Source organism: Onychostruthus taczanowskii, unplaced genomic scaffold (genome assembly GCF_017590055.1).
Source record: "Onychostruthus taczanowskii isolate IOZ18803 unplaced genomic scaffold, ASM1759005v1 scaffold37, whole genome shotgun sequence".
NCBI lineage: Eukaryota > Metazoa > Chordata > Aves > Passeriformes > Passeridae > Onychostruthus > Onychostruthus taczanowskii.
The window spans coordinates 6,323,252-6,335,436 of record NW_024501126.1 but is presented as its reverse complement, the minus strand read 5'-3'; the positions used below and the strand labels follow the sequence as shown (position 1 = coordinate 6,335,436).

The 12,185-nt window shown below is 35.7% G+C and overlaps 1 protein-coding gene across 2 annotated transcripts in view; it reads right to left on the bottom strand.

The window, feature by feature from the left end:
* MARCHF6 (membrane associated ring-CH-type finger 6) overlaps positions 1-12,185 on the bottom strand; it is a 45,352-nt gene that overhangs the window by 10,196 nt on the left and 22,971 nt on the right. For both annotated transcript variants that reach the window (XM_041411685.1, XM_041411686.1), the window contains 11 exons: positions 11,798-11,856; positions 11,119-11,199; positions 9,932-10,000; positions 9,742-9,816; positions 8,765-8,899; positions 8,168-8,287; positions 5,975-6,075; positions 5,144-5,281; positions 3,260-3,461; positions 1,738-1,807; positions 350-531 (listed from right to left, as the gene is read on the bottom strand). In XM_041411685.1, the coding sequence (XP_041267619.1) occupies positions 350-531; positions 1,738-1,807; positions 3,260-3,461; positions 5,144-5,281; positions 5,975-6,075; positions 8,168-8,287; positions 8,765-8,899; positions 9,742-9,816; positions 9,932-10,000; positions 11,119-11,199; positions 11,798-11,856 (1,232 nt within the window). The remainder of the gene's footprint in view (positions 1-349; positions 532-1,737; positions 1,808-3,259; positions 3,462-5,143; positions 5,282-5,974; positions 6,076-8,167; positions 8,288-8,764; positions 8,900-9,741; positions 9,817-9,931; positions 10,001-11,118; positions 11,200-11,797; positions 11,857-12,185) is intronic.

Sequence of the window (12,185 nt, the reverse complement as noted above, 5' to 3'; positions counted from 1 at the left end):
TGTAACTAAACAAGTAAACAGTTAAGCTTCCAGGTTTACGTGAAAATGTAAATGTCTTTGAGAGCGTAACACATAGGATAGTAATGCAATATATTGACTTTTAAAGTAAAACAGAAAAATATAGACATATATATATATTTAAAAATATATACACACAAGTATATTTACACTGATTGCCTTCCAAAAATACTTAGCCTATGCAATGGGAATGTAAGCTGCAAAAGCTTCAAAAGGGTCTGAAAAGCAAAATGCAGTACACATGAGAGAGTAAAGCCTGCAAGCAAAAAATGAAACAAGCCACATTAGCTAATTTTTTGATTATTCAGTAGAACTTTTTCTCAAGACTTACCATGAGAGACCATTCTCTGACCTTCTGGAAAATGACTCTACGACCCTGCGGCATCCAGGCAACCAGCACTGTCACAGCTCGGATAGTCAGCCAACAGACATAGAGACCACAGGCAGCTGTGTACAGTTCGTGGATTTTGGCAGTCCCCGTCCAAAAGGACATTAACCACCGGCCAGCAAACACTGAAAACACAAGCACTGTTACATACAGTAATGCTTCTGGATGTATTAGCGAAGGACACTTACCACGAAAGTACTTATCAAATTTATCTGAAATATCCCTGCATAAATATTATTCACCATAAAATAGTTATTTTGGTACTATATCCATAATGCATAAATGTGTGAAGCACTATGCAAACAGTTTCAAAAATGATGCCAAATAAGCACAGAGAAATCCCTTTTCACCTAAATTTTCATTATGACAGCACTGTGACCTGAGCTACAGCAAAACAAAGCACTGTTCAGAGCCTAAGCACTGATCTTCAGAACTGCAACAGCGATCATGCATTAGTGTGCAAGCTTGAACTTAAATTATATGAGCTACCTTTGGGTTGTTTCACTGCCTCATGCAATTTTTTACTTGACTTACTGATGGGGCTTCTGAACTTCTCTGACAGAAATGGGAGACTGATTTGCTACAGTTCATTTTTTAACAGTGTTTTAAGTTCCCTACTATTACAGTGGGGATTATTTTATGTCCTACTACTAAGAACAATTGCAGAATGTGTAACTTTGATCTCAACACATTATTGACTTTAGGATCATTAATATAATTCCATGGTATTACAGCAGACAGGCTATGAAATTTACGCTTTCACATGGCTTCATTTACTCCAAATTATTTTGAAAAACACCAAGTGTTTTTGAAATACTTATTCAGACATTTTAAAGTGATATACATGCCACTTCACAAAATCTTTTAGTGACATTCCAGATCACAGAATCATAGAGTATCTCAAGTTGGAAGGAGACCCTAAGGATCATTGAGTCCAACTCCCTGCTCCTCACAGTACTCAATGACACCTTCAGAATATTTAATTAAAGAAAATACTGTAGAAGACCTGGAAAAAAAATCTACATATTTTCCTTCTTGAAACAGTAAAATAGGTTCAAGAGTTCCAATTCTATTTTTCACTCAATACTACCAAGACTGAAGCACCTGAAGCCCTGTCCTCAGAGGAAAAATATTCCACAACAAAAAGGGAATGGCAATCTGTCATTTAGATTTTTAGATTATTATGATTTGATGCCAAATTATTAAAAATTATACTAGTTTTCATATTTTTGCCTTTTGACTTCAAACAATGGTTTCAAAACATCTGCCATGGTTGGGCATGGCAACAATACCGAGTTGTTTTTAATGACAGTTTACCATAATAGACTCACCTGGTAAGGTAAGGCAGATGAGACTAGCAATCAGTAATGTTATGCACATGAAAACAATCAAAAGAAATATCTGAAAAAGGGGAAAAAAAAAGAAGGGGAAGTTTGTAAGAAAGTTATTTAACCAAAGCCCAAGAAACCCCAGTATAAAAAAATACATCATCCTGGAAAGGCAGTTAAACTAGGATGTTCAAATAATAACTGATGTTTCACTGTATAAATAAATCAGCAAAAAGAAACTTAACCACAGTACATGCAGAACACCTGCAGTGTTGTGTATTTCTGAGACTTTGCATCAGCTGTTCCTACAGTAAAAAATAACATTTGAATCCAGAATGACTTAAGTTCTTTGTTATGTTACATAAAAAAGGACCATCTCTTAATTTCTGCACTGAGCAGGATGACTCCCATATAATCCTAAAAGATTTCTAGCTCTGTATGCCATATGTGCAAGACAGTGGTTTCATAAGGAAAACCTTGCTGACAAAGTTCTTCTAGATATGCTCAGGTTCTTTGTGATCAGAAGCTGACAGTGGAGCTGGTTACTCCTCAGTCAGATTTTCATCTTAAAATTACCAGGAATTCATCTTAGAATTACCAGGAACTTGACTTTAAATATTTCTCAAGCACCAGGTGCTATGAAGTTCTGCTTCACTAATCATCAAAGCCACACAACAAGCAAGCTTGCCATGGGAAAGCTAACACCTTATCCCAACAGACTACTGAAAGAAAGTTAAATCTGGAACACGCTTTCCTTGACGAGACATTTGGGTATAAAGGAAGGAACCTTCAGATGCAATACCACAGTGACCTAATGTTAGCCACTACTTCCATTCTTCAGCTATACCTGAAACCACAGTATGTGAGCTGTGGTGAAGTTTATATTTAACTCAGAGTTCTGCTTACAACAAAACAGTTATCTAGTTTAAGCTGTTTATTATTCTAGAAATGTAAGTATTTGCCAATAAAATTTCCTTTCTAATTTTAGGGATTTAGAACTTTCAAGTATTATGTAATGCCTTTCTATGTTTAATACAGATGCAGGAAGAACAGAAATTCTCTGTTTACTTTCTTAATAAAGCAAAATAGTTTTAAATACACTTCAGCTACAAGACCAAAGTATGTCCCCTTGAAAGCCATGTCTTGTTAGAGGCACACCTGAACTACCTGTTTGAGAAGGGCTTATTGTCTTTCTCTCCATTACTTAAAGAAAATAAGATATCAACTGACACATAATACTCAACATATATGGGATCTATAAATAAAATTGTAATTGAAGGTCTTACCTTACAGGTTGAAAAAAGCCTTATATGACTTAGAGTTATGAGTTGCAGTTATGTCATATAACTGCAACATAGAGTTGCAGTTATATGACATAACTGCAACTCTATGTTTTTGAAAACTGCGAACCATGTAAAACAGGACCCACCATGTGACTTCTGACAACGTGGGCCAAATCTTTCTTAGAAAAAACCAACTTCTCAAATGCCTTTTTCTTTTCTCTTGATGTGTTAGGTATACATACCCTGAGTGGGAATTTTAAAGGCCTACGATAAGGCTGGAAACCCACAGGTCCTCCTTGCTGAAGTATGGCTTGATGGGCCGCATGGAGACCTTCTCCCACAACTGGAATGGCGTTATTATTGCGAGCATGCTGGTTGTTAGGTTGCTGATTTGCATTGTTTTCATTCTCTTCCTGATCACCAAGTAGGTAAGAATGAAGATCCCTGTAACAATCAAAATTTCAGTTTTGTTCTGTTTGATATAAATGAGAAACTTATAGAAATATAGGCCTACTCAGAATCCATACAGGTTGTACAAAACTAACACAGGAGTACTGGCAGTATCTTGATTAAGTAAAATAAGCCTTTTTTGGTAACATACTCAATGTCATCATAAATACAATTTAGAAGAAAAATGCTGGTGTGGATGCAGTTAGAATACAATCACAAGGAAAGATCACTTATCTGTTTGACTGCTTTAAAAATACCACGTGGTATTAAAGGTGTTGTGCACATGAAAGGAAAATTACATGGATATTTCAGTTCATGTAAGCACACGGCTCTACTGACAGCTTTTATGTCACTGTCACTAAGCTCTACAGGAAACAAGGGCCTTCAAACCTAATCTGTACAAGGACGGTGCTGCATTGCTATGGACCTGCTGTCAGAAGTACAGAGGCAGGCAGAGTCTTTCAAGAAGATTCTAAATTGCTCAAAACCTGTTCAAAACTTTTTAAGAATATCAATCATAGGAAAAAAACAATTTACTTTAAAATTATTCTGATGATGTTTTCCACACATACAATTAGCACAATGTGAGTCTGATTAAAAATGAGCATTTAGAACTTAATTTTCCTCAGCTTTAGCAGAGTAAGATTTGTGCAGATATTCTATTAGCAATGAAATTTACCCAACAGTTTGCTTTTTGGGAACAACAGAGCAGAAGATTTTCATCCGTGCTAACTAAAATTGCTGAAGAGGTAATTTGCAATTGTCCTAAAGGGCTGCAACAGTGGAGTGAGAAAAGCCATTTCTATCATCATCTCTAAAACTGTCTTGTTACACTATACTTAAACACAATTAAAACTTGGAAAATAATTGAAAACTTCTTCAAAATGCAAAGAGCAGAGTTTCCTTATGAGAAACTAAAACAAATATTTTGGGTTACAGTGAAGAAAAAATCTTTCAATTCATTCACTCACTTTCTCAGACATAACTTGGCAAAGAATAATTCTTAATCTTAAGAGTGCAACATGGTGGGAGAATGCCAATGTACTTTCAAGTAAAACTGAAAACTGTACAGAAACAAAATCAACCATACTTTTTTCTTGACTAATTTGGTAAACAACAGATGAACTAAGAAATAATTTCAAGTGCTAGAACTCTGCCTTATCACTACAATAATTTACTTTATTTAACAAGAAATTGTTTTATCCTTCTCTAAAGTCTGTACTTTTAACTTGAAAACGCCTAATTTAAGTTGCTTCCTTCTTCAGCTCAACATCCTAAATGATTTTTCTTTTTTTTTTTTCCTCTTCTAGTAAGAAATCCACGAAATGCACATGAATTTTATTTAGATGATTCATAGAAACACACTGCTGACATTTATCTCCTTATTTTTATATAATAGGGAGTTAAAAAGATGTCAGTCATACTTTTACAGATTTCTTTCACTAAGCAAATGCTGTAATGGTGTACCAAAAGAATTACTTGTCAAAGGCTTGTCCAGAAGTACATACATCTACTGCTTAGAAAAAAGCAATCACTATAGAAGTTTTTTATAATGTATTTACCCATAGAAGAGCTATTAAACCTGCTTGTTGGGATAACCTTCTGGAAAGCTGCCTTCATGTTTAAAGGCCAAACTGGGCACAGCGTTGTAGCTGATTTTGGATTTCTGTACTTACAGCAAGTATCCAGCAGTAACAGTCCATGCTCGTACAAGACCTTTCAACCACTGTCTTGTATGTCCTTGCTCTAGCAAAGCTGGAAGCACCACCTGAAGCAAAAGCAGCTCTAGGGAAAGTTCACTTACTGGAGCATCACTGGAAACAAGAGGAAGAGCACAAAATCAAACATAAAGAACATTCTAAGAGAAATCTTTTACACTGAATCTTATTAATGCCACCACAATACAAAAATACATTGGATGCCAAAAAGGAAAATTCTTAGTTTTTTGCTAAGGTTTTTCCCTATATACTACCCCGAGCAGAGAGGTTAGGCACTTTGGCATATAATAAAATTAGGAAAAAACATTGAGAAAGACTATATCTAAGAATACAGTATGCATCTCTATTTGCATCTATCATTATTGTTTGAATTATTATTCAGAAATAGGAAAAAACTGCCATAATTTAAAAAAATGCAGTTACAGATATTATTTTAGTCCTGAAGCAATGACAATCAGGAATGAGTGTGTTAAAAAAGCAAACACAAAAGGAACTTCACTATGAGAAAGTTGAAATGGGAAGTGTTTTGAGGGCATAAAGCCCTGAATGGTTATCTTTATGGAAGGAATACAAAATGCTTAATTTTTTCAAGTAGCTTTTAATTTGTCACATTGTATGTTGTAACCACGTCCTTTACCCTTTACTTCTCTTAGAACAATGAAGATTAGATTAATTAAAAACAAAATAACATAAAAAGTGACACTTTAATGTTCAGAGAGTGCAAATACATTTTTTCCAGTTATAGAAACACTGAAAAAACCCTGTATCTTTTTAAAAATAAATGCTTACCTGTAAAGCATAACATTATATGGAAGAAAGTTAGGCAGGAGATACTTAATAATGCGTATAGGAAGCCAGAGCATGAGCAGTACAATTGATCCAAAGACAATCTGCAATTATAAAGTAAACAAGTTAGTCCAAATATTAGAAACTACCAAACCTAGGTTCCCACCCACCTCTGACATGTTCCCTCGGTGTGGTGGGCTAGCCCTGGCTAACAGCTAAATACCTACCCAGCTGCTTGCTAATTCCCCCCTCCAGCTGAAGGGGAAGGCGAAACAGAAGGCAGGCAAGACTGGAATAACAGCAATTTAATAGAGAAAGCACCAAGTATGCACTCAAAACAGTAAGAAGAATTCACTCTCTACTTCCCAGCAGCTGACAATCAGCAATTTCCTGGGAAGTCAGGAAGACAAACACCATAGCCATGAACATGCCCGCCCCCAGCCTCCTTTCTCACAGCTTTTAATGCTGAGCATGATGTCATATCCCTTTGGTCAGTTTGGGGCAGCAGTTCCAGGAATACCCTCCTTCCAGCCTCTAGCTTATTCAGTGGAGGTGAGGGAACAGGGCAGAGCAGCAAAGAAAGTGCCTGGATGCTGTGCAAGCACTGTCCAGCCATATCCAACAGCTAAACAGTGTTAGCAACACTGTTTCAGCTGCCCATTCACGGTGCAGAAGGACATTTGAAGACACCATGAAGAAAATCAATTCCATCCCAGGCAGACCAGTTGGCTACAATGCCCTCACCAAATACAACTGCAGCTGATTAAGCACCAGAATAATCCTGCTGACAGCTAGAGCAACGTCAGAGGGTTCTTTCTTCCCCCTTCCCCAACACTAGGACTGCTTATTTTGTATTCCTCTCTTTTCTAAGTGGCTGACTTCTTAAGCAACTTGCTGAAGCGTCAAAAGACTTTTCAGTTCCTATTTCTTCACATTTCAAATTGACTGAAAGACCAAAATTCAGCAGGGGACATCAAGTGCCTGAAGACAATACACTTTTATGAATCCTGTTTCCTTAAGGAACCACATGAAAAATTAAGTAAATTTTAAACACATTCTTACATTTCATATAAATGAAATAGAGACTAAAGATGTGAAAAAAAACTTTGTTTAACTATGTCAAAAAGAAAAACTGAATCCCATTCTTCCTGAAAAATAATAGTTTATGTCATACACAAGACATTTCTTTAAAATACAGAAAGATAAACAGAACTTGAAAGGTGTGATTTATTCTTTGAAATGGTAAATGATTACCATTCTGGATCTCATATTCTAGCATGAGGCTAGTGAAAATTCTGAATTAATTGAGCAAGTCCAACACAGTGTGACAACGTGAGACCATGAGCAACCAGTAGATCTTGGCTTGTATTTGGGCCACCTGATGTACCATGAAATTTCAAGCAGCTGAAGAATGACCATTATGTAAGGACAGAACACTCAAAAAGGTGGAAAGGTCAACTCCACTCAGATACTGAAGGGCTCTCCAACAGAAACAGGATCTCTCTGAGCTTTCAGTGCTCAAAGCACCTCTGGGGTAACAATACAGTACATCAAAGAATGTTTCTGGTGTGTCCGTTTACACAGTTCATGTAACATTTATGCCAAGACAGTCTGTGACCCTTCCTTCACTGCATGCTCAGCAGTGCTCAGCAAACCTCAGAGAAACAACTACAGGGAAAAAACTCAATGTTTTCACTATCTAACAATGATAATCTGGAAACAGACACCACTGGCTACAGCAGCAAAATCCAATCCAAAATCTATCTAGAAAATGACTCTCCCCTGCTACACTACTTGGGCTGAACTGGACACTCAAAGTTTACTGCAGTAACTGAGTGCATCATGAAAGTTATGGGATTTACAATATCCATTAAAACAAACACTTGTTTATAAGTGTTTGTGTATAATTATATTATAATTAATATACAGTTTCTTGGACTTTGCACAAGATACTTGGTTTAGAAGAGAGCTCTGAAGTCCAACCAATTCTCCCCAAACCCCTGTTCTGAGCAGACCCAGATACATCAGGCTGTTCAGAACCTCATCCAGCTGAGTGTGAGTATCGAAAGGTGCAGATTCTGTTGGTAACCTGTTTCAACAGCAGTTCACTTCCATGGTGAAAATGTTTTTCTTGAAATACACAGTACATATGAAGCTTTATCTCCAGATAAAGAAATCTTTCTGGTAAGTCCTTACCACTGATAAGATAAACCTCCTGAGATGTCTATAGATGGGCAAGTGAATCATTTCCTGCACAGGATTGAAGTCTGGATCATTCAAATTCCTGAGAAACCATAAGACACCAGGTCTCAATACCTGAAGTAGGAAATAGGAAACAATTTTGAGGACAATATAGTCTTTGTATTTATTTTTCATTTTGAACAACACTGCTGCAGAAAATAAGTTTTACCGTAATAGGGATATTGGTTGAACAAGATTCACCAAGATCGCACAGAAATAGAACAAAGAAAGTATTATCACAGAAAACTAGAGAACCAATAACCAAATACAAGCTTAATTTTCAGGTACTGATTGCTCTTAAACAACTAAAACATATTTGGATTAATTTGAAGGCAATGCTCAGATTTAACAGCTAAACAAAAATCTCTAAGTAAAATGTACTTAAAATCATGATTTTTCCACTGCAGTACGTACCAATATGGCCCTTTTTACATAAAACTGGATCCAATATACACACAAAAAATAGTAGCAGCAATACTCACTCATGAAAGATTTAACAGCTCTGTATGTAAGCCTCTGTGTTACATACCAATCTTGTTCTTACAGACTCACCTCTCTTAGCAAAAGGATGAAGGATGCAAAATAGAAGACGTAAACCATTCCAACCAACCAATGCAGAAACATCGTGGTGCCTGGGGCAGACTGAAAGCTCAATTCTCTGTCTTTCAGAGTGGCATCAAACATCTCCTACAGGAAGGTAAGTAGTAAACAAATTTGAATAAAGTTTGGCAAACATCCACAAGTACTCATTTCGTTTACCATAGTTCATATAATACTAAGCATAATTGAAATGTTTTCTTTAACACATAAATACACCATTTAATTACAGAAAAAAGGGATTACTTATGATAAGAACAGCAAATAAAGATCAATATCTGATCAATTTATTTTTTCTGACAGAAAGAAGAAATATGTCAACTCAATCACTAACGGACTCTAGGTAAGTTATAAATCAATTCAAACAAAGTGGCACTATGATGGAAGCAAATAATTCCTAACTAAAATTCTATTTCCACCAAGGCTGAAAAAATCTAATTTTGTCCATTTCAAATTTAGCACTCAGTATTTTTCAGGACAGAAAAACTGTCTTCAATTCCAAGCAAAAACTGTCCTCAATTCAACAAAATGCAGCAAAGATCTTTTTCAAAAAAGAAAGAGACTGGACAACTTAAAATATGAAGTCATTACCATTCCACAGAAGATGGCTACGTAAAGAAGTTGTTCAGCACTCAAGTTTGCCTATAAGTAAGCTCATTATCACAGTGGTCTTGTAACAGCACTAAAAAGGATTAGGATCTTGTTATTTTAGTAATAGCATGTTAACTTGTATTTAGTAACATAAAAAACCCCAAAATTAGCATTAGGCAGCACCTAAAAAACCATGGAAATTTCCCTCTAGAAATGTTGTTTATGAAAACAGAAGAGTGCTGTCAAACTCATATTAACAGCTCTCTTCTCATCAGAACTTTTTTTTTCTTCAAATAGGAAGAGTTACAAAAGATTTCATCGTTATTTGTTTCTGTTCTTACCAAGGAGCATATATCCAACCACCAGCCACAGATGAGAGGAAACACACCAATTTCAACCACCACTAACAAGGAAACCTTTAGGAAAAGAGAGAAAATAACATCTCACTAGTTTACCAAAAATTGTCAAGAAAGTTATAATGTCAGTTTAAATTGAGAGGGTTTTTTTCCCCACACAAAAAATTAGGATTACCTTGACAACAATATAGCAAACTCCTAGTAAACGACGTGATCGCTGAAACTTAACAAGAGCTGCCAAACCCTGAATAGCTTTGTCAAGAAAATAACACTGGAAAGCACTTTGTAACAGTCTAATATCAAACACTATATTATGCTGCCTTTAGCAGTAGGAAATTTTATAAAAGACAAAAATTAAATACTAAGTATGTGTATTATCAGGCTTCTATTTTCAAAATTGGCTGTGACTCCAGTAGTCACAATCTGGTGTGCTGAGTAACATCCTCAAACATGCATCTAAAGTAAATAAATATTTACTAAAACATCTGCCACAAATAAGTAAGTTAAAAACTGCAGGCCTACTTTAAATAGTAGCTCTCCCTTCCCTGCTGTCTAAATCAAATTCTCACCTTTTCCAAGGAAAGACAGATGCAATTGCACTTTGGGAGTTTATTTTGGGATTTTTTTTCAGGAGGCAAAACCTACATGCTAATCTACTAATGTGTTACACTTGCACTGCACACTGGTATACTGATGTAGAAAGTCGATGTTAACTTCATTTACTTTTCAACAGAAAACTGGGAACAAGTACACATTCTTTCAAATTGAAGCTCATGTAAAGAAATATGCAGCTTGAATGCATATAAGCCTTCTTACTTGTGACCAAATAAATCCTTCCAGCTTCCAGTACTTTATTTTCCATCACTATGAGAAAGTAGTTTTCTCTGAAAGAGTAATAAGGAGAAAGAAATTCTTGCTGCAAACTGTCAGTAGTTCAGAGACGTAACAAAGAAACTAAAATAATTCTTATTCAAAAAATCTGGCAGGATCAAAAATATTTGAATAAATTTCCTGTCCTACCTCCTTTTATAATCTCTCTGCTGCAACTACAGTCCACAGCAGAAGCCTATGGATAGTGAGGAAAAATTATTCTACACCCTTCTCCTCAGACAGACCTTCAAGCAAACATAAAAGCCTTTGATTGTTGTTAAGCATGTGAAGTATTTGAAAGTAGGCAGTCACACTGACAACTTCTGAATCTCCAAGAGAACAGCAGAGACCTTTCCTTCTAATTTCACCAAAAGAGCAGAGAAAAATGGTGAGTTAAGGGCACCTGCATCACGTCTGCACCTCCACAAAGCACAGCCAGAAAAAATTATTTACACATAAATCTGAACCAGGTAACTACTGACAAAAGGATACATGACAAACAATTAGAGTCACTGCTAGAAGAACATATCCCACGATAGTTGTAATCAGGCCTTCAAAGTGAGATGCTTGGACCTGGAGCAAAGAGGAAAAAAGGTGGAAGTTTATCAGTCTCTTAGAAGACTACATCTCCATTTTGTGTTACTAAGATAAATTCCAAATTTCAACTCTTCAAGAAGAATGACAAGTTTCTCTAGTTTTTACATACTATTTTTACTACTATTTTTTTACTCATCAAAAATAATGTTTACATTTACATTACAACTACTTTCTTCAAACTCAAAACAATCTCAATATATGAAACAAAAAGTGCCACCTTACACTGTTTTGTTTATCCCCTAGTTTCCCCTACTTAGCATCATCCACTATGAAAATTAGTAAACAAGTTTAAAATGTACACAGGGAACAAGAGGCTGTTAAAAACCCCTGAAGACACACACAGTTTTTACAAACAGTAAAAACCTTACTTGAGATGTAAATAATTTAGGAAGTGGAAAAGAGTGTGACAACATTTTTAATCATATACTCAAAAAGGTTGAAAGACTAGCAAGAAGACATACTCAAAGTTACTTTTTCAACCTCAAACGGAAGTGGAAAGATGCTACAAAAATGTTGTGATTGAATAAACAGTGGTAGTTTATTTTTCATTTTGAAATTATAAAACAGTACTCACATATTCCTCAAAGCCCAGGCCAACAATGGAGAAGTGACCAATGTGGTATGGACAAAATGCTGAATAATGTAAGCAGAAAGGAGAAAAAAAGGCCATGAAAACTGGTAATGAAGCCTTATTTGCAGGATGAATATTGCACCATGGTATTATTCGGCCTCTCATAAATTTTATGAAAAAAATACAAAAATTAATTTATGTGCAAATATTTGCAAGAGTTAGATTCCTATAATTTTATGAACACTGAAAATCAGAACAGAATTTGTGCTTAAAAACTAAAACAATATAAAACTACACAGAATAAGAGGACAGCCTTTTCCTTCTTACTTCATCTTGTACTCTGTAAATTAATTCCATTTCTCAGTGTTATGTACTAGGCTGGCATCTGCCC